We start from the raw sequence: 18,148 nt of genomic DNA on the forward strand, positions 1-18,148 counted from the left end.
CCATTGAATCTCGTAGCATAGATACCGCAGTTGCCACAGGAAGCCTTTACGCCATAGTCGATGCTCAGGCTACCACATACTTCGACTGGTCTCTGTGATTATCCCAGGCATGGCAAGACAAGCCAGCCCAACTACGCGGCATCCATGGCTGCCTGTGCCACAACAAAAAATTTTGGATGAAACATGCTGGGACATAGCGACACCACCAGGTGCATAAATTTTTTGCTTAGGTACTGTTCAAAGGCTGGTAACAAAATGAATATACAATTATCAGCTCTGCTTGGTCAAGATTGGTTCAGTGGCGTATACTACTCATTTACAACCAATTTCGCGTAAGCGAAATTTCGTTGCAGTTGGCCTTTAATTTGAATGCACTGGAAAGCTCTGGCAAAAAGCCATACATTGGCATGGAAGGAAAACTCGATTAGTTCAAACCCAAAAGCATGTCAGTTAATTCCTCTACCACTGGCACATTCTAATGCGTGCAGCAGTTACTAAACACTTGAAAACACAATAAATTCAGCAGATGGTGCTGCTACTACTTCCCTAGGAATGAAGCCTATTGCATTTATATTTCATTTTATCTTTTAGTGGATGACACACCTTCTACCCATGAAGCCACCCGTTCCTGCTTGTTTCATGCCATGCCATGTTGAGCCAGTGTTTAAGCACGTCAGCGCTCTTTGTCTTGTGTTGGTTGAGTGGTGCTTCTAGAGCAAGAAACAAAAAGAGGCTACGAACTACTTCCAGCAAACATAAAAAAAACATTCGAATTCATTCTTTTTTCTGCCGTTTGTTAATTTGACCTTTTGGACAGTTCAATGAAATTTACCAGTCCCATAAGGGTCAAATTAAGGGTAGTACAAGTGCAAACAGCTAGGACAAGTGCAGCTTGGTACCCAACAGGTTAAACAATATGCACCTCTAAGTGCCATCTATACGGAAAATTTAGTGCGAACAAGACAGTGATTTGGTGAGAAAGCCATGATTGCCTGGTGCTTCCATTTATGCACCACAGACTCAATGTGAATGTTTCTGCAAAGTTCACATTCTACCGCAAGCATGAAAAGTGCTACTACTAGAAAGATTTGAATGGCACACCTATTTTATTTTTACACTTCTAACAATATTCAAGTGCTACGAAAATTCCATTGTTATAACCAATAATTGTTATAACTGGGTTGCATGAAAAAAATAAGATAAGGGGATGGCAGAGCTGATGTGAGAAACCTATATAGGCAAGGAGGCCAGTGCCCCTCCCCATCCCCTTCCTCCGCCAAGCTGGTGATTGTGTTCACTCGTTTCACTCGTTTAACTGCTTCCTGGGTGCTCCGATTGTGTGTAACAAGCCGCGGCTGTCGGCATTAAAGAATGGCATTGCTATAACAGCTGCAAAGAGGTGCCACGGGTGACAACCGATATGCGAGCATTATTTTATTTTATTTTATTTTATTTAGAGTACCCTCAAGGCCCAGAAGGGTGTTACAGAGGGGGTGGGTACAATAATAATAATGAAAAATACATGCTCAAACAATTATTAGTATTAAGGTGATAAATTCAAAACATAATCAGTTATTGCAGTCTTGAAAGATGATGCCTCCTCGATGCAGGCGATGGAGGGGGGAAGGCGGTTCCACTCGGCACAGGTTTTCGGCAGAAATAAGTCAGAGAAAAAATTTGTGCGACAGAAAGGAATGAACACATTAAATCGAGGATCAAGACGCGACGACATGTACGAAGGCTCTGAAATTAAGTCTTGTTTAAGCGAGCTGTTTTGGTAAAAGATTTTTTGAAAAAGGCAGAGATGGGAAATTTTTCTTTGAATGTGCAAGTTAATAAGGCCAAGGTTTGACTTCATTAAAGAAATGCTAGATGTGCGGGAATAATTAGAAAGGATGAAACGTGCTGACCTGTTCTGAACTGACTCAATGGTATCTGCTAGTGTTTTTTGACAAGGGTCCCAGACAGATGACGCATACTCTAGCTTCGGTCTAATTAGTGTTTTGTAGAGCAGTAACTTCAAATGGGGTGGAGCTTTTGAGAAATTCCTGCGAATGTAGCCAAGAGATCTGCTTGCATTGTTCGTGATATATTTCGCGCATGCCACGAAAGATTACTGTTTAGCTGGATTCCAAGATATTTATAGGAAGTCACGTGCTCAAGGTTGGTTTCATTGATAATATAGCCGAAAGGAGTTGGCGAGTTCGAGCGACGTGAGACAGACATAATTTTGCATTTAGTCAGATTTAAGAACATTAGCCATTGTGAGCACCACCTTGAAATGTTATCTAGATCTTTCTGAAGCATAAAGTTATCATGCTGATTAGTTATTTCACGGTATAGAACGCAATCGTCGGCAAAAAGTTTAATAGAACTATTAACTACGGCAGGTAAGTCGTTTATATAAATTAGGAATAATAACAGTCCCAAGACGGAGCCTTAGGGAACACCTGACTTCACGGCGCAGTGCGGGGATGCGGAATCGTTAGTTGTTACAAACTGGGTATGGTTGTTGAGAAAACTTTCTATCCGTTTCAGAATATTAGGGTTAATATTAAGAGTACTAAGTTTGAGAAGCTGTGATGAGATGAGCGATGAGACACCTCGTCAAACGCTTTTGCAAAATCTAGAAAGATACAGTCAATGACTTGGCCTTTGTCTAAAGAAGAAGAAATATTATGTATAAACGATATTAGTTGTGTTTCACAGGAGTAGCTTTTGCGAAACCCATGCTGAGATGAAGTGAAGAAAGAGTTGGATTCAAGAAATGAGACAAGATTGGAAAATATTACGTGTTCAAGGATTTTGCAAGGCACGCTGGTAAGTGAAATGGGTCTGCAATTAAGAGGAGAAAGCGGGTTACCTGATTTCAACAGAGGGACCACCTTCCCCACCTTCCAGTCTGCGGGCAAAGTTGAGCACTCAATAGATTGGGTGAAAAGGTACATCAAAAATATAGAGGAGTACACAGCAGTATTCCTAAAAAATTTAGAATTAATTTCGTCGGCACCACAGGAAGACGATAGTTTTAAATCTTCAATTAACTTCAAAATCCCCGCAAAATTGACAACAAGTGGATCCATTGGAAAATAAAAAAAATAAAAAAATACAATCTTCTTTGCGCATGTGCAGCACTGTATCAACACAGCAAATAGAAAAAGATTTCGCGAAAATGTCATTTAGGACATTGCAACATTCTGCATTGCTCATGGTGTTACCACCGTATCTGAGCATTGCTGTAACACTTCATTTGGGCCTAGTTGGTGTACATACTTCTGAACTAAACGTAACAGCGCAAACATCGAAGACGAGCCACGAAAAGAAAGACACGACACACACTGGCACTGACTAACAACTTCTTTTTTCCTTTCGTCGTCGATGCATATATCGTATATATGCATATATCGTATATATGCATATATCGATGCATATATACATAATCGCGCATAATCTTTCGTGGCCTAGGTGTATATATGCATCGACGACGAAAAGAAAAAAGAAGTTGTTAGTCAGCGCCAGTGTGTGTCGTATCTTTCTTTTTGTGGCTCGTCTTAGATGTTTGCGCTGTTAAGTTTAGCTGAGCATTGCCGAGGCATCGCATTGGTGGCCCCAAAAGGAACCTTTTAAAAATTGCGAGAAGGCTGCCGCGGCAGCCTGTCAGCTTGAGAAAGCCAAAAGGAATGCTGAGGAGAGATCGCCACCAGCATCTCACCACGTACATCTCACTGGCTAGCACAAGAAAAGTCTACGTCCGTAAGCCATGTATGCTTTACGCGAAGCTTGCCGATATCCTTGTACAAGGCATCCAAGCGCTTCACATAGTGCAGCGGAAGGTTCCTCGCGAAAACGAAGCCCCGGAAGGACTGAATCATGCCCGGCCTCCTGTGAGAACAACATTGAGGCAGCCTGCCCTACCGCGTCATCGCTGCCGTTGTCACCGTCGCTATCTGATGAAAGCATGTTCGTGACGATCGTCTCATCGGTTATAAGCACTTAGTTTTCAAATCCATAGCCGTGTGCTTTCTTTTCAACAGCAACGTCGTGCATTGCCAATGATCAGCAGGCAGATCAGCCATCTTCCATTTCAGGGGTGAGTCAAGCGAAATTGAGAAACAGCGTGGGCAGGAACGACTTCCACACAACCAACCAAAACGAAAGCAGCGATTAAGCTGTTTGCAGAATTGCAATGAATGAGGAGCCAGCAAGCAACATGCAAGCAATCTGCTTGCAGTGCAGTTGGTGTGGTCCATTTGCGTTTTGGAGGGTGGGGTGGCATAGAGCTATGGGCGCAGCCCCTTCGTGTTCGGAGGGGTGGAAGGGTGATAGGAGAGAGCCGCGCGGAGATGGCTGAGAAATGAGTGCGCAGCGGCTGTTGGAGCAGCGGTCCATCATGTAGCGGCTCGAATTTCTCTTTTCTTTTTTTCTTTTAAAGGATTTTGCATTTCACTACCTTTCGGCTCAGACACCCACCAGCCAGACTTCATCGTTGTAACCAATAATGCGGCATCGGGGCATTGTAGTAACCGGGTTATTTCACCATGGAAAACATACAAAAGTCAAAGGTGCAGCACCTTTTCATTGTTATAACCAATATATTGTTAAAACCGGTATCGTTATAAGTGGGTTCGACTGTATTACATTTTTACATGCTGCAGTCCTGCTAGGGCTATTGCAACAGGGGGGATAACACCTCATATTAGTTGCAGACTAAAAAAAATCGGTCAATGGTCACAAATGAACATCTAGAGGTAAAGCATTCCTATATTCAGTTGTTAGGAGAAAGAAAAATTGCATTTCTACCTGTTGATTCGAAGTTGAAACATCAAGATGTTTAGGCTGTGAAAGCTATGAGTCAGGAAAGGTTCAATGAACTTCGTGTATTAATGTATATGGGTTAATTAGGGTGTGCTGAAACTTTAAGCTGTCGCTGTGTGTTGACACAGGGGCTAGGTTCAGACCAGAGAGGTCGGTTACTATCTTTCAAGTCTAAAACTTCTTACTTTCTGATCACAGACCCTATCATCTCAACAGGAAATGAAATGCACAGCTTTCTTCTGCATAGACTCAATCTTGTTAATATATCATTTTTCTGAGAAGGGTTCCACAATACAGATGTATATTAAGAATTGGTTAGATTAGTGTTCTTTACATTAGCAGTTCAGTTCCTTGAGGAGCCACACAGCACTGCAGGTTGTCAAGTTTGTTTTTATTGATTTGCTGCGTATTGCTTCGATATGCTTGCTCCAGGACACATTACAAGTGAGGAGGAGCCCAAGGTATACTCGTATTACATGTACTACTACTTACTAGCTTTAGTATTACTACTACATGTACTACTGCTGCTACTTTCAGTAGTAAGGAATAGGAATCATTGAAAGAGTACAAGAGGAGTTAACCACCTAGTAAATTACATAGAGACAGTTTTGCCTAAGTTAATACTCATTTGCTAGGAATCACACCATGATCAAAGGTGTGTAAGGAGAACATTACCTTTAGGAATGGCACACGCAGTGCTCCAGAACTGTATAGGGCGCCCTAACGAAGTTATGTAGCGCTGGCGTCATTGCAAAGCCCAGCTTACATGTTCTGAATGGATAGATTAACTGAAGTACCCACACATCTCTTTTCTTTCCCCTTACAGGAGTTGCTGACAGGAAGATGGAAGGTTCATAGTTGTTGTAGCTTGTAACCTATCTGCCCTCAGTGGCTTTTCACAAATGATATTTGTCCCAGGGCCTGTTGCTGTAATAATCTTGCTTGAAACATTCATTTTCTCACAATATGTTAATGATTTAAAATTCGTGCTGTTATTGTTTGTCGCTATATGCGTTATGCGCTGCCTATAGAGGCACCACTGATGGCCACATAGCGGGCACTTTCGAAAGCATGCTCAGAATGCAGTAACAGACGACCACACTTTACAGTAAGGATGGCTGAAGTTTGCAGCCACGATTTCTCTTTTTTTGATGTGCCAGATCGCTACTCCAGCCATCACAGCTCCAGGAAAAACATGGTTCCCTATGAGAGCAGATTCGTACACAATGTTACATGCCAGGTGCGTCCCACAAACAAGCGAGGCAAAGCCCAGTTATACTAGGTGGAGCTCGTGTTAAGTAGCTGCTTCATTTTGTTGATTAATGCAATGTCTTGGTTGTTCTTGTTTTTTAAAAGTCTACCTATCTATAATACATATGAGTGAATAAAAATGCGAGAGTCCTACACCGCCAAAGCAATACCGCTGCATATGTCGACAAACCCCTTCCCAGTGCAGTTTTTTCAATTTGAAGTTCCCTGAGAAATCGGCTTGGAAACGTGCAAAGCTAAAGTGTTACCAACATTTGAGCATTTTTTCCACTGAATGTTATGGAAGAGAGAAGCGACAGGATATATTTAAAAGTGGAGAAGTGCCTGCCAAGGTAGATAGTGCTGGCGGCAAGGTCTGATATAGGCATTGCCCCTGTCTACCTTGGCTTGGTGTAGGCATTGCACACCTACACCACTAGGGATAATAAGAAAGAATTCAATGCAGTAAGAAGTGCATGCGCAAAATGGCACTCAGCTGTGGAACACAGAAGGCAATCTGCATAGTAAGTCTGCTCAGACAGCATTAAAGGGGCCCTGAACTACTTTTTATCGATGTGGGTAAATGAATTTGAAGGCAAAATAGGCCATCTCATAAATACTTTGCCGCAAAATGTACTTCAATGCGTTCAGCAGAAGCGGAGTTACGAGCAATGAAACACGGCCTTCGCAGTGCTCCCGCTCCTTCTTCAATGCCTTGAACTGCGAAGGCTATGGCAGAGCAGGGCATGTCCACAACGCTCCGCCTACTGAAAGTTACTGTGGCGTGCAGTTCAAATTTGATTTTGGATGTTAACGTACATGGCACTATTTCCAATTTTGATGCCTACGGCGCACCAAATGTAAGCCAAACGCGGTTGTCTTCAGCGAGCTGCAGTGTGCTTACCCATTGGATTCACTGCAGCACCCCGTGGCAGCCACGGTATGTGTGCCACGTAGCAGACCTTGGCTACATGCGAATGTTGTGCGTATGCACAGTATTTGCTTTGTGAATGACAGGGCTAGAGTGCATGCTTGTGTGCTACTTGGTGTGGACTGTCTTTGTCCTTCACCAGCTTGACGGAGGGATGGTAGCCATGTCCAACTTGCGCATTTTGGAGAGCTTTCAATAAGTCTGCCAAGGTGTATAACTAGGAGTGGCCAGCAGTGAGCGCATGCTGGCATCTGTGCGTGTGGTCTGGCCTTAAGTGTCGCAGGATTCGAGGCTAGTTGACTCCTCAAAACTAGTCGAAATTAGCGAGACTCGACAGCTACAACACCTATAAGCAGGGTGGCCAAAGTTTAATTGCAATGCAGGTGGCTGAGCATGACCAGATGATAGTTAGCTTCTTATGGATTGATGTATTTATTGAAATTCGAAAGCACATTTTCACTTACTTCAGCCTGTTTACTAAACTTCGTCAATAAATATACACAGTAACAGTAGAAAGAAGCGCACTGATCCAAGCACTCGCCTTTATTGACGTCAGCTGTTGGCCAATAGCAGCCGCGTGTCAGAATCCACTCTGTTACGAAATAAAGCATCTAGAAAAGAGTGTGGAGAAGGCTTCTGCTGAAAAGATTGTTTGAGAAAAGGGTGTCTGCGGTCCGCCTGCGAGCTCCATGTGCCGCGCATGACTGCAAAACGTGGCTGAAACGTTCACAGCAGCGCATGCTATGCGCGGACAATGTCTTTTCAACAAGCCCAAGGGGTGGTTCAGGAACCCTTTAAGTGTAATTGCTTTACAAATCTGACATGAATTCGTCAGAGAAACTGAAATAAATATACCATATCCAACACCGAACAGCAATCCTCATCCTGAGCTACCTCTCTTATAATACGTTTCCCAAGCCACCCTAATATCAAAGATGTCCTAGGGCAAAAGGAATAAAGCTGTAAAAGAAGTCTGTGCCTGTAATTATTCCGATAAAACACAGTGTGATTTAGGCCCCTTACAAACAATCCGAGATAGAAACCTTGTACAACAAATCAACAAGAGTTCTGCATGAAGCAACTAGAACAGTTCAACATGCACTAAGCCACACACAAAATAGATTCAAAAACATGAACTGCAGGACAGTTGCTGCGACAAGTTAACGAGCCGCATAAAACCAACGAAATCAGTCCTTGTAAGCAGCAGCAGCTTTGAACACAACACAATGCACTACAGTTGTGCTAGGGCAACACGGTGACAATGCGACAAACAGCAGAAGCGGCAAGCGGCATTCAGAACCTAAGCAAAATGCCTTTAACCTGCATTCTGCATTGCACACAAACCAAATTAAAAGATGGATAGACTGTGACCAACTTCATCTCTTATCCATGAAAACACAATAGAGTGCAACAAACACTAAAATGATAAGAAATTTCCCGCCACACGGTAGCAATCCATTGCTGCCATTTCTCTCGCTGATGAAGCCTCGCAGGAAATGATTAGAACTGTTGTTGCCAGCAAGCTTTTTACAGGTATTTGAGCACCCCACCGCACAGCGATGGTTCTTCAACGTGCCTTGAAGCTTTGGCTACCACACAGATGCAACGTGTGTTGCTCATTTTACTCTGAAAATGTGAATCCCTTCCAAAGTGCACTTAGCAAGGCCGCCACCAGTGGTGCGTCTGTTGGCGCACACTATGCGGGTAGTTGCAACTACGAGGCACCTGGCTTGCATTGCCACATGTGAAATTTGTCTTGTCTATACAAGCAGTGCCAGAGACAGAGAGAGGAAAACACTTTATGAGGAAAGTAATCAATATTGTCACGTGGTGGTGACATTGAGAACACAGTAGTAATACTGTGAAAGACAAAACTAACTTTTATTGGGCGGCCCTGAGCACGCAAAAACAGGCTACACTTATAGCACAATTGCGACGAACACGGTCGGCGATAATCTGATCAGCGGGTCAAGCGCATCCGCTTTTATACATCAGTCGTCGAATGTTCCAGAGTAATCGCTGGGAACCATGTGCCTTCTACCAAGTTCTACATTATTCGCGTCGCGCAAACATGCGATCAGATTACACAAGGCTTAGTCACAGACAGCGAATGGAAGCATCGATAACATTCCAGAAACTTCCGATACATGCAGGCGCATCCTGCGCTGTATGATAACATTTGTTAGGCGAAGAAACGTGTCACGCGATAAATGCAAACAAGTACACGTGTCAATACCCCCCTTTTAAAAAGCATCGACCCGCTGCTGCAAATAAACGAAAGTAATAAAGAAAAGTACTCGTAGCAAAGAAAACAACAAAATAAGGAAAGCTTGTCAGCGTCCGTAAAATGGTTTAAGACGCACCACGTGGACCACTTCAGCTCGTGCACGGCGCCGCTGTGAATGCGAAATGCCGTCTGACATGACCTCATAGTCCAGTGTGCCAATACGCCGGATGACTTTGTAGGGTCTGAAATAGCGTCACAATAGTTTCTCACTCAGTCCTCGTCGGCGTATCGGGGTCCATACCCAAACACGGTCGCCAGGCTGGTACTCGACGAAGCGTCGTCGGAGGTTGTAATGTCGGCTGTCAGTACGCTGCTGGTTCATGATCCGTCGGCAGGCGAGCTGTCGGGCTTCTTCGGCGCGCTGGAGATAGGTAGCGACGTGAAGGTTCTCCTCGTCAGTGACGTGCGGCAGCATGGCGTCGAGTGTCGTCGGGTTCCTGCTGTAAACCAGCTTAAACGACGTGATCTGTGTTGTTTCTTGCACCACCGTGTTGTAAGCGAATGCTACGTACGGCAGGACGGCATCCCAGGTCTTGTGTTTAATGTCGAAGTACATTGCTAGCATGTCGGCGAGGGTCTTGTTCAGGCGCCCCGTGAGACCATTCGTCTGCGGGTGGTAGGCAGTTGTCCTGTGGCTTGTCTGGCTGTATTGCAGAATGGCTTGGGTGAGCTCTGCTGTAAAAGCCGTTCCTCTGTCGGTGATGAGGACTTCTGGAGCACCATGTTGCAGCAGGATGTTTTCGACAAACAATTTCCCCACTTCGGCTGCGCTGCCTTTTGGTAGAGCTTTAGTTTCGGCGAAGCGGGTGAGATAGTCCGTCGCCCCGATGATCCACTTATTCCCGGATGCTGACGTCGGAAACGGCCCCAACAAATCCATCCCAATCTGCTGGAATGGTCGGCGAGGAGGTTCGATCGGCTGTAGTAATCCTGCTGGCCTTGTCAGTGGTGTATTGCGTCACTGACAGTCGCGACATGTCTTGACGTAACGGGCGACGTCGGCAGTCAAACGCGGCCAGTAATGCCTTCCCTGTATCCTCGACAGCGTCCGGGAGAATTTAAGGTGCCCAGCGGTTGGATCGTCGTGTAGGGCGTTCAATACTTCTGGACGCAGCACTGACGGTACAAAAAGAAGGTAGCTAGCACGGACTGGTGAGAAGTTCTTCATGAGCAGGTTGTTTTGCAGCGTGAACGAAGACAACCCAGGCTTAAATGCCCTTGGGACAATGTCGGTGTTTCCTTCCAAATACTCGACGAGGCCTTTTAGCTCCGGATCTGCTCGCTGCTGTTTAGTGAAGCCTTCCGCGTTTATTATTCCAAGGAAGGCGTCGTCGTCCTCATTGTCTTGCAGCAGGGGATTGATGGGGGCACATGATAAGCAGTCGGCGTCAGTGTTTTCTTCTGGACTTGTATATTCTGGTGACGTCATATTCTTACAGTCTGAGGCTCCACCGTGCCAGCCGTCCTGAAGGGTCCCTTAAGTTAGCTAGCCAACACAACGCGTGATGGTCGCTGACGACTGAATGGCCTGCCATAGAGGTAAGGGCGGAATTTAGCTTTAGCCCATATGATGGCGAGGCATTTCTTTTCAGTCTTAGAATAATTGCCTTCCGCTTTTGACAGCGACCAGCTAGTATAAGATAACACCCGTCCAAGTCCGTCTTTCCTCTGGACTAGGACGGCACCGAGGCCTAGGCTACTGGCGTCAGTGTGGATTTCGTTATCGGCGTCCTCGTCGAAGTGTGCAAGTACCCGCGGCGACTGCTTGCGTCGTTTGAGTTCTTGAGATGCATCGGCCTGTGGTGTTTCCCACTTGAACTCAACATTATGTTTGGTTAGATGCGTTAGCGGCTCTGGGATCCGTGAAAATTCCTTGACGAAGTGCCTGTAGTAGGCACACATGCCAAGGAATCTACGCACTGCCTTCTTGTCGATAGGCTGTGGGAACTTTGCAATGGCAGCTGTCTTCTGCGGGTCGGGGCGGACTCCAGGTTTGCTGATGACATGGCCTAGAAACAGCAGCTTGTCGTAAGCGAAGCGGCACTTTTCCGGCTTCAGAGTAAGGCCTGGTGACTTGATAGCCTCTAGTACTGTTGCAAGCCGCCTAAGGTGATCGTCGAAATTTCTGGCGAAGACAACGACGTCATCCAAGTAAACGTGACAGGTCTGCCACTTCAATCCTGCTAAAACCGTGTCCACCGCGCGCTGGAACGTTGCAGGCGCTGAGCACAGTCCGAATGGCATAACGTTGAACTCGTAGAAGCGGTCTCGGGTGATGAAGGCGGTCTTTTCGCGATCTCTTTCGTGGACTTCTTTTTGCCAATAGCCAGACTTGAGGTCCATTGACGAGAAGTATTTAGCGTTGCAAAGCCGATCCAATGCGTCATCTATCCGTGGGAGGGGGTATACGTCCTTCTTCGTGATCTTGTTCAGATGACGATAATCGACGCAGAAACGTAGGGTTCCGTCCTTTTTCTTCACCAGGATAACAGGGGATCCCCACGGGCTTTTCGATGGCTGGATGATGTCGTAGCGCAGCATTTTGTCGACTTGTTCTCTTATAGCTTCACGTTCTCGCGGCGAAACTCGGTAAGGGCTCTGGCGGAGTGGTCGAGCGCACTCCTCGGTGATTATGCGATGCTTGGCGACTGGTGTTTGTCGAAGCTTCGATGACGTTGAAAAGCAGCCTTTGCATCGTCGGAGCAGACTTCTGAGCTGCTGTTGCTTAATCACGGGGAGACTGGGATTAATGTCGTAGTCTGGTTCGTGAACCATGGTCGTTGGGGTAGATACGGCGGAATCCGAGAGGACAAACGCATTACTGCTTTCCAGAATTTCCTCAATGTACGCGATCGTCGTGCCCTTGTTGATGTGCTTGAACTCCTGGCTGAAGTTGGTTAGCATAACTTTGGTTTTCCCTCCATGCAGTCAAGCGATCCCTCTTGCGACGCAAATTTCGGGGTCTAGCAGTAGATTTTGGTCGCCTTCGATGCCGCCTTTTACGTCAGCTGGTGTTTCGGTGCCGACCGAAATAACAATGCTGGAGCGAGGCAGGATGCTCACTTGATTTTCGAGCACACTCAAGGCGTGGTGACTACGAAGGCTCTCCAGCGATATCGCTTGATCTTCTGACAGCGTTATCGATTTTGACTTCAGGTCTATGACTGTGCCGTGTTGGTTCAGGAAGTCCATGCCGAGAATGATGTCTCGTGAACACTGTTAGGGGATAACGAAGGTGGCAGCGTAAGCCCGGTCATGAACGGTAATTCTTGCCGTGCAAATTCCAGTCGATGTAATGAGGTGTCCTCCAGCGATTCAAATTTGAGGGCCATCCCATGCAATGGGAAGGCCCTCAAAGTAGCAACTTTCTTCAAATGGGCGGCGATGTGTCCACTCATTACGGAGTAATCGGTGCCTGTGTCCACTAAGGCGGTAACTGCGTGGCTGTCGATAGGCACGTCGAGGTCGGTGGTTCTTTGTCTGGCGTTGCAGTTAGGTCTTAGCGTCGGATCACGGCTGCGTCATGTTGAACTGAAGCTGGAACGTCGCATCGTCAAGTCGGCTTTCATCAGTGTAGTCTTGGCTTCCCAACTTCGTCGGGACGGCGGCGTGTCGTTATTATGTCGCCGAGATGGTCTCTTCGTTGTCTTCGGCGGCGGATCTTAGTCAGTTCGACGAACAGCAACTGCACCTCCATCGGTTGCTGCTTTTAGTTTTCCAGATATGGGCTCGCTGAGCGGCACCGGGCTGGGCCGGTGTATGGTCAGCGCTGCGGCGACAGGTAGCGGGACACAGGGAACGGGACGGTCGTCGAGGGTTCCACTGAGTGGCGGCGAGGTAGTCGGCGATATCGCGAGGTCGTTCGCCAATCTGTGGTCACGGCGCGTTAACGGCGAGCCCTCGGAGTCCCACCTTCCAGTATGGGCATCGGCGGTATATGTGCCTGGCTTCTCCGCAGTGATAGCAAAGCGGACGGTGGTCGGGGGCGCGCCAAACATCAGTCTTCCTTGGAATGCCGCGTGAGGGGCCGGCTTGGCGTGCTGGCGGCGGGGGTGGTGGTGGACAACGGAACTGTGTCGTCACTGGGCCCTGCCGTGGGCGCGGAGGGGGAATGTGACGGCTGGCTACAGCGGCATATGTTATCTCTTGCGGCTGAGGTTGCGGCAATTCAGGGGCTACTCCGAGTTGTTGTTGGAGCTCCTCACGTACGGCGGCGTTGGCAATCGAAGCCACTTGAGGCTGTGATGATGGGAACAGCTTTTGTAGTTCCTCCCGCACGACCACTCGGATAGTCTCGCGCAGGTCATCGGTGGCCAGTGACTGAACTCCGGCGTAGTTTGGCGAGTTAGTGCGGCGGTTGAATTGCCGGTTCCGCATTTCCAGTGTCTTCTCGATGCTGGTGGCCTCACGAAGAAACTGCTCGACGGTCTGCTGTGGGCTCCGTACCATTTCGACGTAAAGCTCCTCTTTTACACCACGCATCAGTAGGCGGACGTTCTTTTCCTCGGACATTTCCAGGTCGGCGTGGCAGAATAGGCGGCTCATTTCTTCTGTAAAAATCGCGGTGGTCTCATTTGGTAGTTGCACCCGGGTTTCTAATACCACTTGGGCTCGTTCTCGGCGTACGATGCTTGCAAATGTCTGCAGGAAGCCGCTTCGGAACAGCCCCCAGGTCGTTAAGGTGGCTTCTCGGTTCTTGAACCACGTCCTGGCAGCGTCTTCCAATGCGAAGAAGACATGTCGCAGTTTGTCGTCGCTGTTTCAGTTGTTAAAAGCAGTGACCCTCTCGTATGTCTCAAGCCAGATTTCCGGATCCTCGAACGTTGAAACCGCGGAACGTCAGAGGCTCCCTGGGCTGCTGCAGCATGATGGGGGATGCTGGGGCTGCCATTGGGGTGGACTTGGTGGCGATCTTCCTGGTCGTCTCAGGCTAAAGTCCGTGCTCCGGGGGCAGTTGTTGAAGATGGCGGCTTGCTCGATGGTCCAGGACTACGTTGGTGTTGTCTTTGCGGTCCAGGTTTGGATGTGTCCGGTACATGAACGAAAAGCACCTCCACCAGATGTCACGTGGTGGTGACGTTAAGAACACAGTAGCAATACTGTGAAAGACAAACTAACTTTTATTGGGTGAACCTGTGCCCACAAAAACAGGCTACACTTATAGCAGAGCGATAGCGGCGAACACGGTCGGCGATCGTCGAAAATATGATCAGCGGGTCAAGCGCGTCCACTTTTATACATCAGTCGTCGAATGTTCCAGAGTAATCACTGGGACCCGCGTGCCTTCTACAAAGTTCTACATTATTCGCGTCACGCACACATGCGATCAGATTACACAAGGCTTGGTCACAGACAGCGGATGGAAGCATCGATAACATTCCAGAAACTTCCGATACATGCAGGCGCGTCCTGCGCTGTACGATAACATTTGTTAGGTGGCGAAACGTGTCGCGCGATAAATAGAAACAAGTACACGTGTCAATATTTTCTTTGCTAAGCACGACTTGCCCTCACTGATGCAGAACAAACTTTAGTGGTTTGACCCAGAAAATTCTTCCCTATACTTAAAGGAGCTCAGATATGCACACACACAAACTTTTTTTTTTTTTAATATGAAGGAAAAGGAAAAAAAAAAAGAAAGCTTCTGACCTGGATGCAGGCAAGGCTGGCGTCCGAGAGGTTCTCAGCATAGCTAACACCCAAGGTGCGCAGCCGTTTGCAGATGCGCAGAGCCTCAAACGAAGCATCCGTCAACTCCTCCCCATCCAGCTCCAACGAGATGAGTTGGGGTCCCAGGCGCTGGCCCAGCTCACACACCGCCCTGCATCAAGCAAAGCAAAGGGCGAGCCTTAGGGCTCATTCACAATGGCAACTGATATAGGTTGATTGACCAATGATGACTGGCGACGATGAAGTGGCTTGAGGTGATCGATGTTCACACAGGCAAATGCGATCTGCCCATCACTGCACCAAAATGTCTAGCAATTGACGATGATCATGACTGCTGACACCACCATCACCAACTAGCTTCATCAACAAAAGGTTTGCAAATACAGTCACAAGACTGAAAAATCAGGCAGCAAGTTACTGACCCAGATGATTGCTTTTCAACCAAAATGACTATTTATGAACACTTGCGAGTTGTCACTTTGCAACCAACTTGGTCGTGCAACCTCTGAATGTCACCGGCACGAATGAGCCCTTAATACAGGAAGGGCAGTGAACAGATCACTGCCGGTTCTGTTTGTTTGTGGTCCCTCAGGGAAAATAACAGCATAAAATACATTACAAATAAACATGTGCCCGGAATTGTCACCACAAGGAAGATGGGCAACAACAGAGTGCTACTACCAACCATATATCATCAGCTTAGTTTAAGGGTGTGTTCCAATTCTGGTCAACAGTGGAGACTGTCTACTCTGACGAAGACAGGTATGAGCCCAAGTAAAGGCAGGCATCTGGAACCATATGGAAGACATCTCCAACAATGAAAAGCTAGTGATATTGTTGCACTTTGAGTGTGTCAAGCTATAAAAAACCACATCGTAGCTTACATTAAGCACATAAGAAAGAGTGCCTGTGTTTTCCTGTGACTTTCCTGTAGAGTTTCCATGCTTTCTGCTCAGCCGCCACCTTGCTTGGACAGCAAAGAAGCCTGCATCGTTTTTGTCTTTGATGCTGTCTCTTTTGCTGCTATCATCACAATTGTAATAAGACTTAAGATGGCCACTGTCCACTTAGCTGTCTATTTAGCCTTCTACAGTGAGTACTAAGATACAGCCCATGGCGGCAAGGCCTGGTGGTTAAGACATTTCAATTTGTTCCCACAGAATGCAGGTTGAAATTTCATAGTCGTTATGACTATTTCAGGTTTGTGCTAGACTCGGTCATTGTCACATCAGCACAAAATATGTAACATGAGAGACACATTGCATCTCATTTCGCAGTGCTATCCGAAGTGGTGAAGAAGTGTGAGCAGGAATGTGGTAGCAAGTTTTATGCAGCTAGACAACATATCATTGTTTTATTGTTTTTTGAGTGCTACTCTGGCCGATATGGCATTGCTTCAGATTCAACTCAACCACTCTGTTCTCTGGAATAAACTAAGAACATTTTTCATTGTGAGGCTCCTAGTACACATGGCCTTCAAACAGGTGCTGGCTACTGAGATAATCAAGCTTCTGAGAAGATGAATTTATTTATTTACAGAGCCCATGTGGGACTAAAGTGTATGACACAGTGCTTGTGGACAACACAGTGCTTGTGGACAACACAGTGCTTGTGGACACAGTGCTTGTGTGTGCTTCTAGCTGGGTAAAATTTTTCTTTCAGTTATTGAAAGGGCTGTGTCACATAGATACCTCTAGTATTTTGACATCTTCCACAGGCTATGCAACTCGGTAACATCATTCCCTCACCCTTACTCCATTACCTACATGAGTTACAGATAGGGACAAGCTCAGCAACATTGTAAGAAGGACTTATTTGAAAAGTCCTTAATGGGTTTATTTTTTCGTGCTTGTATAATTATTTCTTTTTAATAATGGCCAGCCTTGTATTTATTTTATGCCTGTTTTATGTGACAAAATGTTCGTTCTGCTATGACCTCAACAAAAGATAGCAGTATTCATAAATAATTTTTTTTTTTTTTAAGTGGCGGCCCCACGAGTTGAAGACAGGCAGGAAGGCAAGCAAAGACAAAAGCACTCCCAAAACCATGTGAAGTAGCGTGCCTACAAATGAAAAGTGTGTATCACCACCAGCTTGGTGGTACATAAGCGTGTATGCAGACTAGCCCCTTAATTAAGTATGGATGCCTAGTATTGAGACCATTTGGCACATACTTTTAAAAGGTCCGTCAATAGGCTGGAGCAGGGGCAACAGATTTGAGTTCCACTTACAAAAACTGGCTGTGAATTAAAGGTGCCCTGAAACATCTTTCTAACTAACCATAGAATGAGATCACTATTAAACTACGTTGCCTCACGAGACTCTTGCTGCAAAAATTTTTCTCATTCTTAAAGCACAAGTGAAGCTAGACGTAGTTATTGGAGTAATCAGTGGCTTTGTCTCCTTTCACTTTCACTAGCGCGCTGGAAGCTAGACAGGGGAGCTACACAGGGGGTTCAGGGGAGCAATGCCTTGCTAGCCCCGTCCGAGGGTTAAATGCAAAATGGCTTGTGGTGGCACCGCGTGGTGACAGCGGCATGTTCGCTCCGCTTTTCATCTTGAAGGCCACGTGCAGAATGCACAGGAACTGTTGTGGCTAGACTGGCAGTGCAAAGAGGACATGGTTTTTCGGTCTTTTTCAGGCCGCAAACATATTTGTAATAAAACTAAAATGAGCGATAACTGTATTAACGAGAATGTCCTCGCAATAACGAAACCAGTAAATAACTGTTGTGGGTTTAGCCGCTTGCGATTACGCTGCATGACAACGGTTCAAAGGAGGGAACAAGCAATTTTTACAGCTTTCGACAGGGGATTGTGATTTCCCTGCTGCATGCAGCACAATATTTGGCTCGCATGTACACAGGAACCTCATTAACACATCGGCAATAATTTCTTACTATATCCACAAAGTGTTTCAGGGCCCCTTTAAGGGGGACTAACTGTAGGGCCATTTGATCTTGCATAGCTGATGAAGGAAATTAGCAACAACAACAAGAACTGTAGCCTCAACTGTAGATGACATGTACATAATGCGAAGCATTCATGATTTGTACAGAACTGTTGTATGAATAATGTAACTGTTGTGTAACAAACAGTTATGTAGAGATTATATGCTGTGGTGTTTACATTTACTATAAGTAAAACAGAATGTTTACAAGGGCAAGACAGCAGAGGGAAAGCAAACCCAGTGGCAC

General features: G+C 46.4%; 1 protein-coding gene across 3 annotated transcripts in view; it reads right to left on the reverse strand.

Annotated features, from left to right (window-relative positions):
* The window catches only part of LOC139055842 (F-box/LRR-repeat protein 20-like), a 93,845-nt gene that overhangs the window by 69,998 nt on the left and 5,699 nt on the right, over window positions 1-18,148 (reverse strand). For all 3 annotated transcript variants that reach the window (XM_070533390.1, XM_070533389.1, XM_070533388.1), the window contains exon 2: window positions 14,931-15,102. In XM_070533390.1, the coding sequence (XP_070389491.1) occupies window positions 14,931-15,102 (172 nt within the window). The remainder of the gene's footprint in view (window positions 1-14,930; window positions 15,103-18,148) is intronic.

Source organism: Dermacentor albipictus, chromosome 2 (assembly GCF_038994185.2).
Source record: "Dermacentor albipictus isolate Rhodes 1998 colony chromosome 2, USDA_Dalb.pri_finalv2, whole genome shotgun sequence".
Classification (NCBI taxonomy): domain Eukaryota; kingdom Metazoa; phylum Arthropoda; class Arachnida; order Ixodida; family Ixodidae; genus Dermacentor; species Dermacentor albipictus.